The sequence below is a fragment of the Ochotona curzoniae genome, unplaced genomic scaffold (assembly GCF_017591425.1).
Source record: "Ochotona curzoniae isolate NIBS_2020 unplaced genomic scaffold, NIBS_Ocur_1.0 contig_2210, whole genome shotgun sequence".
NCBI lineage: Eukaryota > Metazoa > Chordata > Mammalia > Lagomorpha > Ochotonidae > Ochotona > Ochotona curzoniae.
Window position 1 is genome coordinate 21,825,558 of NW_024465369.1, and position 18,022 is coordinate 21,843,579.

Genomic DNA, 18,022 nt, shown 5'->3' on the forward strand with positions numbered 1-18,022 from the left:
AAAGGACATATATACTGGCAGAGTCACATACCAACCAACTCAATGTAAAAAGTAAGTGTGAAAATTTTACCATGCTAATGGTGGGAAAAATATGCAAATCCATAAAGTTAAAAATGATAGCTGGTTACAGAAGCAAGTTGGAAATAAAGATTTAATTTAAGAATTGTAAAAGTCCCAGTGAATTGTTAATAATGCATATCCACTTCAAAATAAAGGCCAGCACAAAACCAAATAGAAATCAAGAGAGAATATGGTCCCACTGAGTGACCTTCCCTTCATTATCTTCATTCAGAAACCAAGATAACAGAAACAGAAACTGTTTGGTGAGTGCATGGGTTCTCCACAGGACTGACACTATACACGAGTGTTGATGTTACTGCTTAATTTAAAGTAACCATAAAATGGAAGCAGATGTGATAATATTTTGTTACACAGTTCATTTGAAAGTTGAGAATAAATATCCTCATTTAAATATGTTATGTTTTTTGTAGAATTGATGATGCAACAACCTTCATTTTTTTGCCTTTCTCTATGCCAACTAAAGTCATAACAATAAACTTTCCAGTTCCTTCTACAGAAAATTTAAGTCATGTCCCTGAATTATTAAACGTGGACATTTGTGTTCCTGATGAATCCAGGGAGTATAGGCAGACAAGTGGTGGTGGAGAGACTATAGGTAAGTGTCTGACCTCAAGGCCAGTGTCAGCTTCCCCCCATTGGAGGGAATGGCATCTGGAAGGTTCTGTGAATTGCAGGACCTGTGAGGGTAGGCAGGTGACTATGCAAACACCTGGGTTTCAAACACTAGCCAGACCAGCCTTGAACTTGGAGGCTCAGCAAACATAATATATATATATATATATGCCGTTTTAAATACGTGTGTGTGAGGGGATGTGTATCCACTGAACAACTGATTGCTAAAACAATGTAACTTCCCATTAGATAGTGAGGTTCAGCACTCACCAAATGCCGCCTAGATTTGTGAGGAAAGTATCTTTGTAACATATCCAGGTATAGAGTCCTTCTGCCATAGAGATCTCCAGGATACTGATCCAAAACAGCCTGATAAATCCAATTTTCTTCTTCACTGAGTTGGAAGTTTCTATAAACAACAAAAATGTCATAACATGGGTTATACCACTGCCTGAGATGCCCACATTCTGCAGATTTACCTGTAAAAGCAGCAGATGGGGCACAATTATCTGAGTTCATGTCTCTCACAAGGGAAACTCAGATGAGGTTCCTAGATCCTGGTTTCATCCTGGATCACCCCCAGCTTTGGAGGCATCTGGGGAATGAGTCAGCAAAAGGAAAATTTCTGTTTCTCTCTCTCTGCTTGTCAAACAAATAAGCAAATCTTTTTAAAAATAAGTTAGCAAAATCCTGCACAGAGTGAAAAGGTTGGAATATCAGCTTGAACACAGAACTGAATTAGTATCTCTTTAAATTCTGAGTTTATTTGCATATCATATTTCTGCTTACTAAATCTGAATAATCAAACATAAATGCAATCAGAGGAACATCATCAGAAAATACTCTTTGATCTAAGATGGAAACTTGCCATTGTTTATTGCTACTGTTAGTCTTACACTTCAAAGTCAGTTGTATCATTCGAAGAACTTTCATATGCCTCTATTCCTCTGGAAACCATTTGACACTTTATTTATTTATATGATACGGTTTCATAGGCTCTGGGATTTCCCTTCTTTCCTTCCGAAGTCCCCTCATTCCCACTGACTCCCCTTGTATTATAACAGTACTATAATCCTTCATAAACAATTGTAAATCCATCATTCTACTCTAAGTTTATCCTGATATTTTAGGTATGGACAATGGTAGAGAGTCCATCGTCCTATCAACTATTTGACAATTTAAACAGAACAAAACACAAAAATATTATACTAATTCATTGAACTAGTAAAATTTCCACTGTCCTCATACAAGGTTACCTAGTATCTCTGAAACACTTCTTCATTCTGGTAGGTAGTAACAAAGAATAAAAGCTGTTTTTCAAAGAAAACTCAGCTCCATCTGCTCCACAATGGGAAGGAAAAGAGGGTTGGAGGCATTCTACTAGGAAGCAATCCTTTGGCACAACATAATAATCTATTGGAAGAAAGAAGTTAAGTGGCCTTCACTCACTGAACACAACAAACACTTGGATCCTGTCTGAATCAGTTATGTATATATACAAATACCACATCCCCAACTGAGATTTAAGACAGGAGAAAGACTTGTCTGAGCAAATCTGGCATTTAAGATACTTTTACTTTTTAACGGACAGTATTTCAGGTCCTCTCTCAAAGAACTAATTTTACACTTGATCTTAGCCAAAAGGCCAAGACGCGATCAAGAACTAATTTTTATTCATTGGTGACAAGAATGCATTTAATAGCTGCGTTGGACATATAGAATACTACAGAAAAACAAAAATTCCAAGTCCTCAGTATTGTTTTGAAACTGTTTTTATAATCAAAGGAAACTGAATACAGTTTGATTTTCCACCTTTGATTTCAAGTGTTGATGGATGTGTTCTGGGGATGGGGTAATGATGGAATCTAGATCCAATAAGCTGCTCTTCTTTCAAATTATCACTCATGTACATGATGGATGCTGTTGATGCTTTGACTAGATAGCCTGTAGTAGCTTTAATTCCCATCAATGAGATGGTCTGTGTCTTATCTGATAGATGCCCCCTCCCTTCTCCAGAAAACAATCAATAACATGCTAACAAGGATTGCACCAGGTCATCCCACTTGACTCCAAAAGAGGCAGGCTGTGTTCCTGTGTTGAAACTTTGTAGCACTCTCCACTTTACAGCACTCTCACTTTCCACTGTCTGATCCTTTGCTTTTACTGCAGCCCTGAACAGTCATTTGCTTTTGGCATTACTATTTCAGCTTTCTAAGGAAACCAGCCTAAGAAAATCTACAAGTAATCTTACCAACACTTCTCAAAAACAGTGTAAACCTTTTGATAAATGGAGAAGTATTTCTAAACCAATTGCTCTGATGAGCTCTCCCATTGAATGTTGGTGCCAAATTGTGACAGTCCACAAAGAGAAAGTGAGAAAAGAAAACATTTACAGAAATGCTTTTCAAATAAAAGCACACATTAAGCAATGTACGCTGCTATTAATAAATACAGCAGCAGGAGAATTAGAGGCACTCAGTACATTTTTATACATTGCAAGAATGGATTAATTAGGTACCATTTTAGTGACAACGTTAAATTCACTGAAACATACGAAGCAATTATAAAACATCAAAGCTAAATATTTCAAGCCAAGTGCACCATGCATAGTCATCACATCCATTTTGACCTTCTTGCTCATTTCAGAAGCCTCATATCCCAACAGCTTTTTCTCGTTTCCACAATTACATAAATTGGAAGCCATTTTTTTCTAGCACATGTAGAATAAAAGTGAAAAACATGCTCAAGAAAAATAACATAAACACTACCAACATTATCATTTTTAGAGAATTTCTTGTGGTTCCTGGGGCTGCAGGCTTAAATCATAAGGCAAATATTCACAGAAGCAATAATAATGGCCAAGTCATAGATTTCCATTAGAATGCTGCTTATGAGGGACGGCAGAAAACTGGCACATGCCTCCTGGACACACAGGGACCTGTGGACAGCAAAAACCTAAGAAGTATTTTTAAACATAATAGTCTCTTCACTGTAACAAAGTAGCCATTTTCTGGAAACATGGCCCTTAACCTCTAAGACAAAAATAAAATCCAATACATTCTGCATTTCTAAATCTAAACCTAGTCATTTATCTTTTCTAATCTAACCCTCATTTTTTCTTTGTATAGAAAAAAAATCCATGTAAAATGGCTGAGACTAAAGTTAGCTTTCACCTTTCAAAGTTCTTGTTCAATGGCTGTGCTGGTGATTATAATGACAGAATCAGCCAAATTGCAACGAGTGAACAGCATTCTGATCTCTTAACTTCTTTGTGAGTTTCAAAAAATAACTAAAATTTCAATGAAAATCTTAGAGAAAATGATTATCCTGAACATTTATAATTAAGAACATTTTTTGATGTTTTAAAAAGATTGCCACTTTCTGAAAATTCTATTTGCTTTGTCCATCCAAATTCTCTCATTTAAAGCTTTTGGTAGCTGTCGTTGCTAACATCACACATCACAGTCCTTACAGTTTACAGGTTTATTGAGCATTTCTTACACTTAGGGAAATATCTGCCTGAAGAAAAATGAGTTATTTACCATGAAATCCCATTCATCATTCCTGCCTCATATACTGATATCCACAGATGTCATTTCATTGTGATTTCCCAGGAAATGACAAGATAAATTTTCTTAAATTGACTCATAACTTAGCTACTAGTCCTCATCATAACCCAATTTAATTGGGAGGATGACATCATCCTTGGATCGGTGAAATTGGCAGCATTTCAGAACTCTCCAAACTACTTGAACAGAACCCTTGGAATATGTACACGTTGAGACTGTGGTTTGATATGAGGTGGTGGTTCCTCAACCCTGTGTACTGGGACATATGGAAAGTCATGAGCGGTTTCCCCCGTTGTCTCTCCCCTTCCCCTAGGAACAACAACAAGAAATAGCAGATTTGGAAGCTATGAGTTCACCCAATTTTCCCTAAACCTGGATCCTTTCCACCCTGATCAATCATGTAATCATTATTTAAAAATAAAATTTAGAAAAAGAAAGAAAGCTATTGCAGTAACACAGGTGAGGCACAATGAGAAACCAGTCACTTATGAATTGAATGGCAAGCAAAGAAGTCAGGGCTTCACTCCAGCATCATTCACTTGGGGGAAAAAGTAGTAAATTCAGTTTTAATTCTCTTGGGTTGGGCTGAGTCACAGCTTTATTTGAATGTTTATATATTTATTTTTCTGTGTCTGAGAATTTGTGGCATCCCCATAAAAGAAAATGAACCAGAACAGACTTGCATAAAACAATACATGCTCCATACAATGTAGACGTTAATTATATGTCATAAGAAGACATAAGAGATAAAGCAATACATGTGGTTATTTTTGGTGCCTTAAGATTGATGTATAATGATAACCTGTGGTATATATGTGAATTTTAAGAGAAAATCCTACTCCTTTCTGGAAAACTCCAATATGCTAAGAAATGACATTTATTAAAAGGATAGTTTTATAATTCACCAGCAGATTAATGTGGATAAACAATAGCACCATCACAATTCCTTTGTCAGACACCATTAGATCTGATCCTCTGTAAAACATAACTCTACTGTACTTGTCTATAGGGTTTTCCAAATCAGATGCACCCAAACACCCAGGAGCAATTCAGCTCCTGAAATTGTCTCTATAAACATCCCATTGTCTAAATACGAATCTTTCTAAAACAAACTTTTACTATTTCCATTTTACTTGAAAGAGTAGGAATAAGATAGACCTAAGTATGCGCAGAGAGAGAACAGAGACATCTCTGCTCTACTGGCTTAGCCTGCAGATGTCTGCAACATCCATTACTAGGCCTGGTTGAAACCAGGATCCAGGAACTCCATCCAAAACTGCTGTCCAGGTGACAGGGACTCAACTGCTTGAGCCATCATTTGCTGCTTCCTGAGATGCAATTAGCAGGAAACTTCATTTGCAGAGTAGCCAGGACTCAGCCAGGCAGGATGACAAGGGATAAAGGCATCCCATGTGTGGCCTTAAGTTGTTGCAGTAAATGGCCAAGCTTAAAGACAAATCTTTGATTTTCCGTCTGAAATCTATGCAGCTCTCTGTTCCCAGACACATTTCTGACTGACAGAATTTGATCCTCTGTAACTTCTCTTCCTAGGAGATCCATTCCTAATTAGTGGTTCTTACCTCAAGCTAGCTAGGTTCCACTCAGTCTGGCTATGCAGGTGGAAGCTGACACACAGAACAAAATAGACCTCCAAGAACCTGTTCAAAACTTACTGAATTAAGTAATAATAGTAATAATAATAATAATAATAGCCACTCACAGAGTAAAGCCAGAACTTCGATCAGTTAAGGCTTCATTCTTCTCATTAGTGACAGCAAAGTGAAAACAAATGAGTTCTAAAGAAATGATTCTAGAATTTCTTTTTAAGATTTATTTATTTGAAAAGCAGAGTTAGAGAGAAAAAAAACATCCATCTGCTACTCACTTCCCAGATATCCCCAGTGGCCAGGACCAGGCCAGGCCAAAACCAGGGGCCAGAAACTTCATCCAGATCTCACACATGGAGGTAGGGATCCAAGTGCTGGTGACAAACTCTGCTGCTTTTCCCAAGCCATGAACAGGGAGCTGGATCAGAAGTGGAGTAGCCAGCATGATGGGATACCCACATGGGATGCTGGTGTTGTAAGCAGCAGCTTTACCTGCTGTACCACATTGCTGTTCCTGCCAGACGTTGTTACAGAATGGATAGCGCATGGGAATCTGATCAGAAGAGAGGCCGAGTGATTTATTTGGAAGCTGTGCTTTCCAAACAGCAAGCTGACTGTACTCACATTTTTTTTTCTTTTTGGTTTACATAGAAGACTTACTGTTTTTCTTAGAAAGTATATTTTTTAAAGTAGAAGAGTGGAAATGAAGGCCATCTACTTAAACAGCTCTCCTCTAACACTATTTAAAGAGGAACTATAATTTGTAGTGAAAGTTTCTGAAAAATATAATCAAATCAAGATAAAACAGCCTGTTTAAAATGTAATGGCTCAGCCATCCATATGCTAGGTTTTTCAATAATTGTATGCAGCCTAGAAAATACCACAGCATCCTGATTTTATTCAGGATGTACCTTGCTCCACTCACCTCCTTTCCCACTTTAGGGCAATGGAACCGCATCTCCAACCCTGGGAGTAAATTTGATCAACCTGAAGCCATTCACACACATGCATTCGTATGTTTTTGACTTCTCTAGACAGCGTTTGGCAAAGAACATGGACAAAAAACCCCCACAATTCTAGACGAGAGAATGTGAAAGGAAGTCAGAAGCAAAGGTTTCACAGTTCCTGGGAGTCACAAAGGTCTGTTTCGGACCGTGGATGTTGTCCTGTAACTGCAGAATGGAGATTAGCACCCTGGGAGTGAAGATACGTTGCAGTACAAGTCTCTACTCCTAAATACAAGGAGGACTCCCAAGGAGACAGTTCAATATAACCTGAGATTACGACACTAGATTTTCTACCTTTGCCTATGCCTGCAGTGCCATCACACACTTAAGCTGAAGAATGTTAACCTTGTAACTTATTAAAGGACAATATGACTGTGGTAATATGGAGGAAAAGAGCAGGAGGGGAAAGCAAGGAGGAAAGAAGGGGAGAGAGGGAGGAATTCCTGTACCTACAAAACTGTGTCACAGAAAATAGAATGGAAAGGAAAGTGAAGGAAAAAGGAAAGGAAAAACCTGGAATTGCCACCTGGCAGGGAGCCTTCTAGCCTGCAGTAAATGACATAAGAGAAGGCAGAAACCAAACCTCACCAGACAGACTTGGGACTTCCCTGCCTCTGCACTTCTTTTTTTTTTTTTTTTAAAGATTTATTTATTTTTTATTGCAAAGTCAGATATACAGAGAGGAAAATCTTCCCTCCGATGATTCAGCCCCCCAAGTGACCACAATGGCTGGTACTGCGCCGATCTGAAGCCAGGATCCAGGAACTTCTTCCGGGTCTCCCACACGGGTGCAGGGTCCCAAAGCTTTGGGACATCCTCGACTGCTTTCCCAGGCCACAAGCAGGGAGATGGTTGGGAAGTGGAGCTGCCAGGATTAGAACTGGCACCCATATGAGATCCCGGCGTGTTCAAGGCGAGGACTTTAGCTGCTAGGCCACGCTGCCGGGCCCGCCTCTGCACTTCTTAATGAAGACAGTGCTCTGCTATTTCAGTGATTTTTAAATGGGTTAAGTGTTAAAGTTAAAGGTAACCTAATTTCTGGCCAGATGAAGAAAGAACAATTACTTTTAAATGTGGCATCCTAATATAGATTTGGTAGAAAAGGATTATGAAGGCTGTGGAGATGAAGGACACACAGACCTAGCATGCCCCAGACCTAAATGCTTTTCTACGGCTGAGAGCAAAAGTGCCACTTTGAAAATAAGACAAAACACACCTCAAGCTCAGATGAAAAGAACTGGTAACAAGCAGATCATTATTTGCTCGAACTTTTTTAAAATCTTTATACTGATCCAAAACCATGCCCCCAGGAGAACACTTTCCTTTTTACTACAATCAAAAATGTTCTTGCTCCCCCACTCTCACCCCAAAGGTTGAATAGTTACTTTACATAGCTTTTATGAATGATTTTTTCAGATCCAAAAGCAAGAATAATAAAACTGATAAATTTCTACAGGATATGAGAAAAATTTAATTAACCATCACCAGAGCACCTGAAATTTTAATTGCCATATAAAAATGCCATAACATCAGAACTACCAATAATCATGAAGAAATTCTAAGAATGGATTAGAAGAATATTGGCCTTTTTCTCAGTGGTTTTTTTTTTTTGGACATTAACAATGCTCAATTTTATGCTCATTTACAGGCACTGATATGAAAGAACAACATGAGCTTGTGAATGTAATGATTATGATTTCTTACATTACTAGTTTTTCATAGTGTCAGTTCTAATGATATGGTTTCCTCAAAGAATCATAATTTACTGTAGCTAGAATTCAAGGTGCAGAGAAAGCTAGTTATGAGCAATTGATTTGATATATAAAATAGATGTTATAATTCTTCTCATGTCAAAATTGAATGCTGTTATCCATAGAAATTTTGCTCTTACCTTTGCATATTGCTACACATATTATTTTAATAACAGAGTCAGTTTGTATCATCCAGGTAAAAAAATAACAGATGTCAATTATCCTGGACAGGAATCTGTCAAGTTGCTATGTTTCCATTTTCTCCAACTGATTTACTCAAGATTAATCTGATTTCATACCCAGTGAAGAATAGAAACCTCTTGAAAATTACTTTCACCCCTCTGTGCTGTGATACATTTTTCAGTCTCTTGTATATTGAAAAATGAAGCTCCTGCATCATTAAACTGTGTAATCTCTTGCAGAAGCAATTGCATCAAGAGGTCAGTGATGCTAACAGTAAGGGCTGTTGAACTAGGCCTTTATAACCATGACCTGATTTACTTTTCACAAACACATAACATGCTAGTAAATACAATGACGCAAAGGCAAACTCTAAGACAAATCTGGAGCACATCCTATAAAAACTGGACCTATTTTGTCTCTTGATAAAATACATTACACCATGACCAAGAGGATTCAAAATACACTTTACTCCTACAACAAACCCAACACTGGTTGAATTAGCACCAGTTGTGGCTTTGAGTTCAGACAAGAGTAGTTGAAAATAATTACTGTGATTCTTCTTGATGCAATTAAAGAAAAGCTGCTAAAGATACATGAAAAATGTTAAATAATTGTGTACAGCTATTTAGACTGTTAGCAATAAACTCTAACACCAGTTCTGAAAATCATGTTGAAAGAAGTCAAGGAAAAAGTGGAGTTGCAGTGACCCAGGATGTTCCCTGACTTGATCATCTAACCAAAGTGAGCGAGTACACACTGAAAGTGCAATAATGATGCTTCTGTGTATGAGGAGTCCTCCCCTCGAGGAATCACTTTAGCACACAACCAGCCCAGGGACTGGACATGCCCAGTGACTGAAACTCTAAGAACGACACGCACCTGGGAAAAAGACTGGAATGTTTCCTCTTGTGACCTCCTCAAGTGAACAAATGCCAGTTGTCTGCTGTTTCTTTCATTCTCTTTATTCTGCCTTATACGTATCAAGTAACAATCATACCTATGAGCATTTGCTTATTTCAAATTACACTTCAAGAAAATTTAACTATTGACCAGATTTGCTTTCTTAGGTATTTCTTTGGATGTTGATTTTATCTATTTTGCCTTGTTCAGCAATAGAGGATATGGTTTACCTTGAAATACAGGAAAAGTCAGATTTTTGTCAAATTTATGCATGACTTTCCCTTTGAGTAAAACTTTCTTGAGGATAGTAAAAGGGCTTTGTTACCCAGAAAAAGAATGCGAAGTGAAAACTGGTGATATTCACAAAGGACAGCAATTTACAAAGACCTGACAACCAAGTTCAAAAAGTGAACCAGTCGGGATACAAGTCTACCAATGAAAACATACATTATTTTTAGATTTTGAAAATGCATTTTAGCAGCACTCTTAAACGTAGCATCACTTAGACATTATTATGTCCTTGCACTCAGCAATTTCTAGAAATCTATTTCAATGGAATAATAATGGAATTACCCCAAATACAGTAGAAAAGTTGCCCATTCCAAGGTTTTCTGAAAAAATACTAAAACATAGAATTAATAAATGTCCAAAAATAGAAAATGGATTGTATTTATATAGCAGAATTCTACTATTGGTGGTATGCCTCTAGTATATAGAAAGTTGTAAAAACATTTAACACATGACTAGAACATAGAAGAAACTAAACATCTATTGAATAATGCCGGATATGATTCAAAATAGGAAAATAGATATGTATCCAGTATTGTTTCATTTTTATGAACAGCATATGAACATCTGAAATATATAAAATGTTGCAAGAAGATATCTCTGGGTGCTGGGAATTTAGATTCATTAAAAGTTCTTTTCTTGTTTGCCTCTACTTTAAAAACGAATTTTCTTAATATATGTACTTGTTTCTGTATTAAGAGAAAAAATCCATGAAAAGTCCTTAGAGAACTGAAATTTATTAGCAAGTAGAGTACACTGAAATAATTTAGTTGAAAACATATGAAACTACAGGCATTGCATATACAGAGGAACCAAATTTGTTAAATCTTTGTGGATTTTAAATAAAATTTAGATTAAGATATCATAAAATAATAGACTATTAATTATGAACCAAGATAATAAAATTTAATGTGCCTATCAAACAATAAAGTAGAAATTACTTGCTACTGCTTTACAGCTTTTTACACATATTGACTTCAGATATGACATAACCAAATGGAGCATCAGATAATTATGTCTCATCTATATGATTAATTCATCCAAATGTTAGAAAATTAAAAAGCCACAATCTCATCTGAGTGTAAAACAAGCAATTAAATTGTCTTCATGTTATACACAGCCCAAGCAGAATCTAAATGTCGTTGAAAATACCCTGTATAAGGTCATTTTAAAAATGTTTTGGAAAAAGGGAATATACTGGGGCCAGCATTATGGCATAACAGGATGAGCTCCTATCTACAATACTGGCATTCCATATGGGTACCAGTTCAAGTCCCAGATGCTCCATTTTCCAATCCAGCTCCCTGCTAATGACCTGAGAAATTATTAGAATGAACCAAGTGTTTGGGCATCTGCATCCATGTGGGAGACCAAGGGTGGAGCTGCATGCTCTTGGCTTTGAACCACTGAGCCCTAGCTGTTGCCGCCATATAGGGAGTGAACCAGTGGATGGAAGATCTTCTCTGTCTCTCTCTCTCTCTGTCTCTTTCTCTCTCTCTCTTTCAAATAAATAAAATTAAATCTTAAGTTTTTTTCAAATAAGTGTATTCTTTCAGAAAATGATCTAGCACTCAATGTGATTTACCAACGCCTTGGCACAGGTGAGTGTTCAAAACTGTATGGTATGTGTGCAAACCCTTCTGCTTGGATTGGCAGAAAGGCATACTGTTGCTCAGCTCTCTGCAAGACAGGGACTGTAGAATTGTCTCAGCTTCCTTAGAGCTGCAGTTTCCTTATTTCTGAAGTGAATCTATAAATTGGGCAAAGTGAGAATTAAATTCATCTGTACCTTCAGTCAGAGGTATTCATTAATATGAATGGTCTGCTTATTCTTAGAAGACTTATTTTGCTGTTTAAAAAAATTGTTTTCCTTTGTGTGTATGTGAAAGGCTGAGAGAGAAATAATTAGAGACAGAGATATCTTCCATTCACTGGTTCACTGCCTAAATGTCCACAATGGCCAACTAAAAGCATGTCAGTTTTCAAACACAGTAGCAAGATATACCAAATTCTTTCTTCTAGCTATTTTGAAATACGGACTACACTGGTATCAATGCAATCACCCTACAGCAATATGGAGCATATGAATTTATCCCTACTAACACTGTACGCTTTCACCAATCTCTCTCCAGCCCCTGTAACTTGATTTAACTCTCTACTGCTATGAGATTAGATTTTTTAGATTTCCTATAAGGGGTATCATGTAATAATTGCCTTTCTGTGTTTACTAACGTTATGTCACCTAATGTCTTCATATCATTGTTATGGCTGAATAGTATTCCATTGTGTATATGTGTCACATTTTTTTCAAACATTTGCTTTCACACAGATTTCACTTTCTTTGGATATATGTCTAGTAGGGTAACTGCTAGAACATATAGAGTTTCTAGCCTTAATTTATTTTTGTAATTTTATTTTATTCATTTGAAAGTTCTATGCCTTCTCTGTACCAAGTTTTTATACAGAGTGTGTGGAGGGGGAGGGGGAAAGGGAAGCTGCTTGAGATAGAGAAATAATCTTCCTTCCACTGTTCATTACCCAGATGGTAGCAAGAGCTCAGACTGGACTTGGCTGATGCTTAAGCATTTTGGGCCAACTTGTACTGCTTTCCCAGCCCATTAGCAGGGATGCGAGTTCCTCTATCCTTAATTTTTCAAAAGCAACCCTACTGTTTTCTGTAATAGTGGTACAAATTTACATTCTTATCAACAATACATAAGGATTCTGTTTCTTCCACCTTTCCAGTCTATCTTAAACACAGCAACTGCCAATGCCACGAACTCACTTCCTCTGAGCACCTTCTCACATTGTTGCTCAGAGTTAAAGCTGAAGAGTTTAAAGCTGAAGGATTTAAAACTTCTACTCTCAACTGCTCAACTTTAACCTCATTTCTTGATCTGCCTTTTATTCCTTACACATCAGCCTTACCAGGCTCACTCACACCTCAGTGAACATTTTGACCCCAAATATCTAGTAACTTGTCTCAAACCTCTATGACCTGGGTTTAGTGTTACTATCTCAACAAGACTTATCCCCGACTTCTACCCAAAACTGCACAAAGGGTGACTGAAGAGAATGTAAATTAACTATTTACTTCTCTTTTAAAGAAGAAGAAGCAAATACTAGGAGATTTTGAATGCTTTCACTATAAAGTTGAAAGCTGAAGATGATAGATATTATTTATACTGATTGGAATCACACAATGTATATGTATGTTAAGACACCTCATAAGCAGGCACAATTTTAATAATGTATGTATTTTGGCAAAAGGCCTGGGCTCACACTCCATAGCAAGCAACAGCCATACAGACTGGTCGCCCATGTCCTGCTCTCATGCTGTCCTGAGGGTGAAGGCTGAGGATATATCCCCCTGTGCATATTCTGTGGATGGATCAGGGAGGAGGATAAGGCGATGACCCAGGGATGATCAGGGAGGGAAGATAACTGAGGGAATATGTTGCAGGTGAAGAATGACTTCTGAGGGCTCTCATCAACAAAGCCAGTATACTTGCAGGTAAGTGACGTGGCTGAGACCAATGGATTTGGAGGATGGAAGACACAGGACTTTCATGGGTCAGACTGATGCACCAGCCCAAGTAGGAGATCACAATGGGCTAGTTAGCATGAATCACAGGTGATCACCACTCACTGGTGTACCCTAAAGCTAGAGTTTTGGGCCTACCTGGCAGGGCTAGATCACAATAACTGCCAGTGAGAGTTGGAACAGGGAATGGATAGTGTTACATTGGACCATGATATGAACCAGCACCTGAGTGAACCAGATTTGACAGCAGATCCTGTGGCAGTTATGTGGAACTATAACTCTTGTGGAACTATAATTTCTGCTAGCTTGCTTAAAAGCTGGTGTGATGACAGGCTGAGCTAGGCATAATCATGGAACCCTCCCACACTCATGGTTGCTGGGGTTGGGAACAGGCCAGATAGGACAAGGCTGCAGCAGCTGCAGGCCAGGCAACAGACATCAAAATTTGTTAGTAAGAATTGTAAGTGCAATCTGCCCATACACAACCCTGACATCTTTTCTATCCTAATAGATTTGTCATAGTATTTGTCATCTTCTAACCCACTACTATAACTTACTTTTGTATTATTTTTATAGTTTTTTGTGTATATCTCTAACTTCATGATTATGTGTATTCAATAAATATTTCTGAAAATGTGAGTGATAAATCATCTTTTCAACTATCTGCTCTTCCCTCTTGGCTTTTAATCACTCAACTATTTACAGAGTGTCTTTCTACACTTGATCTTAGCCAAAAAGCTGAGAAGTGATACAAAGTCTCTCTCTCTATTAGGGAATTGAATCTTCTCCCTATATTAGGGAATTGAATATTAGGGAACTGAACCTGGTAAGTTGCTTGTGGTTTCCTGTTGGGAAGTAATCTTGACTCCTGAAAATCATCTTCCTGAAAATAATTATTTTAGAATAAAAAACATATGCCTATTATTCAAAATGAAAATGGTGAGATGAAAACAGAATACAATGAAAATATCCTTTTACTTTACCCCAGACAAAGGCTTCCTTTCCACAGAAGCAAAGATGTTACTGGCATTTGTGCACTGTGTCAAAGAAAAGCAAATGTGCTGTACAATTGCGTTGTTCACTTAATTCTGTATCTTAACCTAGCCCTTGGATATTGTTCCTTGTCAGTATATGTAAGTGTTAAACTTTTAAAAAACTACAAATATATTGCATGGATGCACGATAATCTAAGAAAGTGTCACCTGCTGATATTAAGGCTCTTGATCCATTTTTGCTGCTACAATAAATTATTCTAAAGATATATCAAGAGTACACAGTTAAGTATACCAATAAGATATATTCTTGAGACACAGAAACTATAGGGATAAATGATAAATGCTTTCATAGGGCCAGTTGAATTCTTCATAAATAACTGAATAATTATTTAATAAATAATTAGAAAATGAACAACTAGGAAAGAACAGATTGTGCTGCTAATGCTAACTGTGGACTTTGCATCCCTAATGTACTGAGATATTTTTATTTGAAAAGAACCAAATAAAAAAAAGAACCATTGGGAGTCACAATGGATTGGGACAATAATTCATACCATCTATATGAATTCTCATAAGACCTAACTAGAATCAAAAGGGAGACACTATAAATGTAATGGTAGATCTTGGGAAATTAAAAGCACAGTTAATACCATAATGGAACATGTAATTCATTGCTCTAGCTAGAACAATACATTTCTAAATAAACTCTCTACCCACTAGCCCCTGATAACTATTGCCCACCACCTCTAGATTTATTTTTAAAATATTCATTCTACTCCCTTTCTCCCGAAACAAACCATTGCTGATGGATTTTTTTTTCTTTGCTAATGTATCATTACAAACTGCCAGAATATTTACAAAACGTTTTCTTCAGTGGATGCTTTTCATTTGGTTGGATGCATGTATGCCCCAAACCTTCTCAAAGGCAAAGACAAATTCAAGATTCAGCTGTCTACTGAAGGAGTTTAGCAGAGACTATTGTATATCAATGACTATTCAATAAATATTCATCAGATAAAACACAGCATCAATTATGTAAGATGTATTCAAGATAATTAGGTGTGGCACGAAGGCTATTCAACTAGAATTTATGAACTTGATTGTGTTCCAAAGTACATTCTTATATCGCTTTCATAACATGCCTCCAAATCTCTCTTCACTGTTTTAATTTTCAATTCAACTCAACTGAATAATCACTTCTTCACCAGATGCTGTGTATCTAAATGTACTAGATGCTAAGAATACAAATGTAATTAATAAATTACTTCCCTTCAAGCTATTTATACTCTATTCCACCCTTACTAGAATGCCCCCTTTACCTACTTTCTGCCTATTCTAACTCCAACCATTCTTTTTCTTTTCAAGATTTGTTTCATTTTTATTGGAAAGTCAGATACACAGAGAGGAGGAGAGACAGAGAGGAAGATTTTCCAGCCGATGATCCACCCCCCAAGGCAGTTGAAATGTCTGGAGCTGTGCCAATTTGAAACCAGGAGTCCAGAGTCTCTTCTGGGTATCCCAAGCGGGTGCAGGATCCCAAGGCTTTGGGCCATCCTCAACTGCTTTCCCAAGCCACAGGCAGGGAACTGAATGTGAAGCAGGTCCCCAAGGCTGACTCCACTTGCCTCTAACACACAAAGACCAAAAAGAGTTCTAACTAAGAGTGAACCAGAGAGCCACCGATTCCAAGGATTTAAGCCTTTCCTTGTCCAAACACAATTAGTTTCACATAGAGGAGTTGCACACACAAACAATTCATAGGAAATAACAAATGTTTGTCATATTCCTTATCTATCATTAAAAAATAAATTCCTATTTTTAGTTTACTATAAATTGTGCCATCAATAGCTTTCCTCTCTTCTTAAATACATAGTCTTTGTGGAAAATATTGAAGTCAGTAACACACAAAAAACTGTTGTACAAAATATCCCCTATGAACTATATATAGCACTGCATAAAGTAGACCACAGACCTGACTTAAGAAAGTATTGCTAAATTTGTCCTTTGAGTAAATTTTAACAAAGAAGACACTAGAGAAGATAACCATGGCCAAGCTGAATTTTAAATCATTCAATCTTTCACATGCCATTCAGCAGAGGATTATCATTCTCGGGATACCATTAAAAGTGCACTTTCTAAAAACCATACAACATACACAAAGAAGCTTTGTGTGAAACATACTCTGTATTGACCATAGACAAAATCACAGTTGACTGCAAGAAACATAATTCTATGGCTACATTCTCCTCTGTAACGAATTACTAGTTTAGATTTTTAAAATTTTACCATAGAGAGCTTCATAACATGAATTGATGCAAACTCTCTTCCCTATGAAACAGAGAGTTCAGTAAGAGTAGTCTTTCCATCTTGATTTAGCCTGATAAATACCTTAATCATTCCATCAAGTTATTTTATTCAAATTATATAGTAACTACGAAACACTAAACTGAAAGTGAAGTCTGATGTTGAACAAAAATTTGAATTCACTATAGAAAATGGACATAATTCAGGTAGTTTCATCACCTGAGTATGTCTCCCAGCTGCAGATCAACATCATGCAGTTTCTTTTGATATTTCTCTGTAAAGTTGCAGAACTCATTAATGATTGCAGACTTCAAATCAGGGTATGGGCACTCTAAAACTTGTAGTTCAATTGGAAGTTCAGTAAGCATGCTAATTTCCTCTTCCAAAGAATAATCCAGTATCTGAAAAGAAAAAAAAATACATATGGTTATTTTATTTAATGTGAATGAGAAATTGATAAATAAGTCACTAACTGCATCACACTTACTTTTCTACTCCAGTCCGAAAGGTCTGTTTCTATTTTTTGTTGCTCTAGGTTAAGTTTGTCGAATACGGTTTTCAATTGCTTCTTCACAGAGTCAATCTATTGGGCAGTTAGACAAGAAGTATGCAAATTACTGTAATTCATCCAATATTTATATTGAAAGACACAGACTTGCTCTCAAAAGCCAATACATAATGGAAATCTTTCGAGTACCTGTGGAAGAAGTTTTTAAAATTCCAGCAAAGTAATGCTCATCCAGCAAAGTAGCCACAAAGAAACATGCAGACACATGGGAAAACACCGGCACTGGGGAGGTGGGTGGGGATGGTATAACCAGCTGCTCCCACATGGGGATGTTGCTTGGGAAAACATCTGGTTCTGTTTCAATTAATCACCCTTTCCTTCCCTTGTACCACTGCCTCTAACACCCAGTTGAGCATGGAATTTAAATTTTATATGAAAGCAATATTTATTTAACATTTATGAAAGCAACATAGCAACATTACAGAGCAACTGAAAAATGAGAAATACAAATTAGAAACCTGGCACAGCTATACTTAGGATATACTATGTTTATATGCTTAGATATACCATACTTATGGATCTTACACTATAATGAGACATGGCAATCAACAAACTGATAAACCAAATAGACTGATACTCTTACAGATACAAGCAAGCATCAGGAAGGTGAAAG

At 37.0% G+C, this 18,022-nt stretch overlaps 1 protein-coding gene across 1 annotated transcript in view; it reads right to left on the reverse strand.

Moving 5' to 3' along the window:
* The window catches only part of CCDC148 (coiled-coil domain containing 148), a 197,272-nt gene that overhangs the window by 140,149 nt on the left and 39,101 nt on the right, over positions 1–18,022 (reverse strand). The window contains exons 7-9 of the mRNA XM_040971994.1: positions 17,329–17,424; positions 17,061–17,242; positions 964–1,102 (exon numbers count right to left, since the gene is read on the reverse strand). Of these exons, the coding sequence (XP_040827928.1) occupies positions 964–1,102; positions 17,061–17,242; positions 17,329–17,424 (417 nt within the window). The remainder of the gene's footprint in view (positions 1–963; positions 1,103–17,060; positions 17,243–17,328; positions 17,425–18,022) is intronic.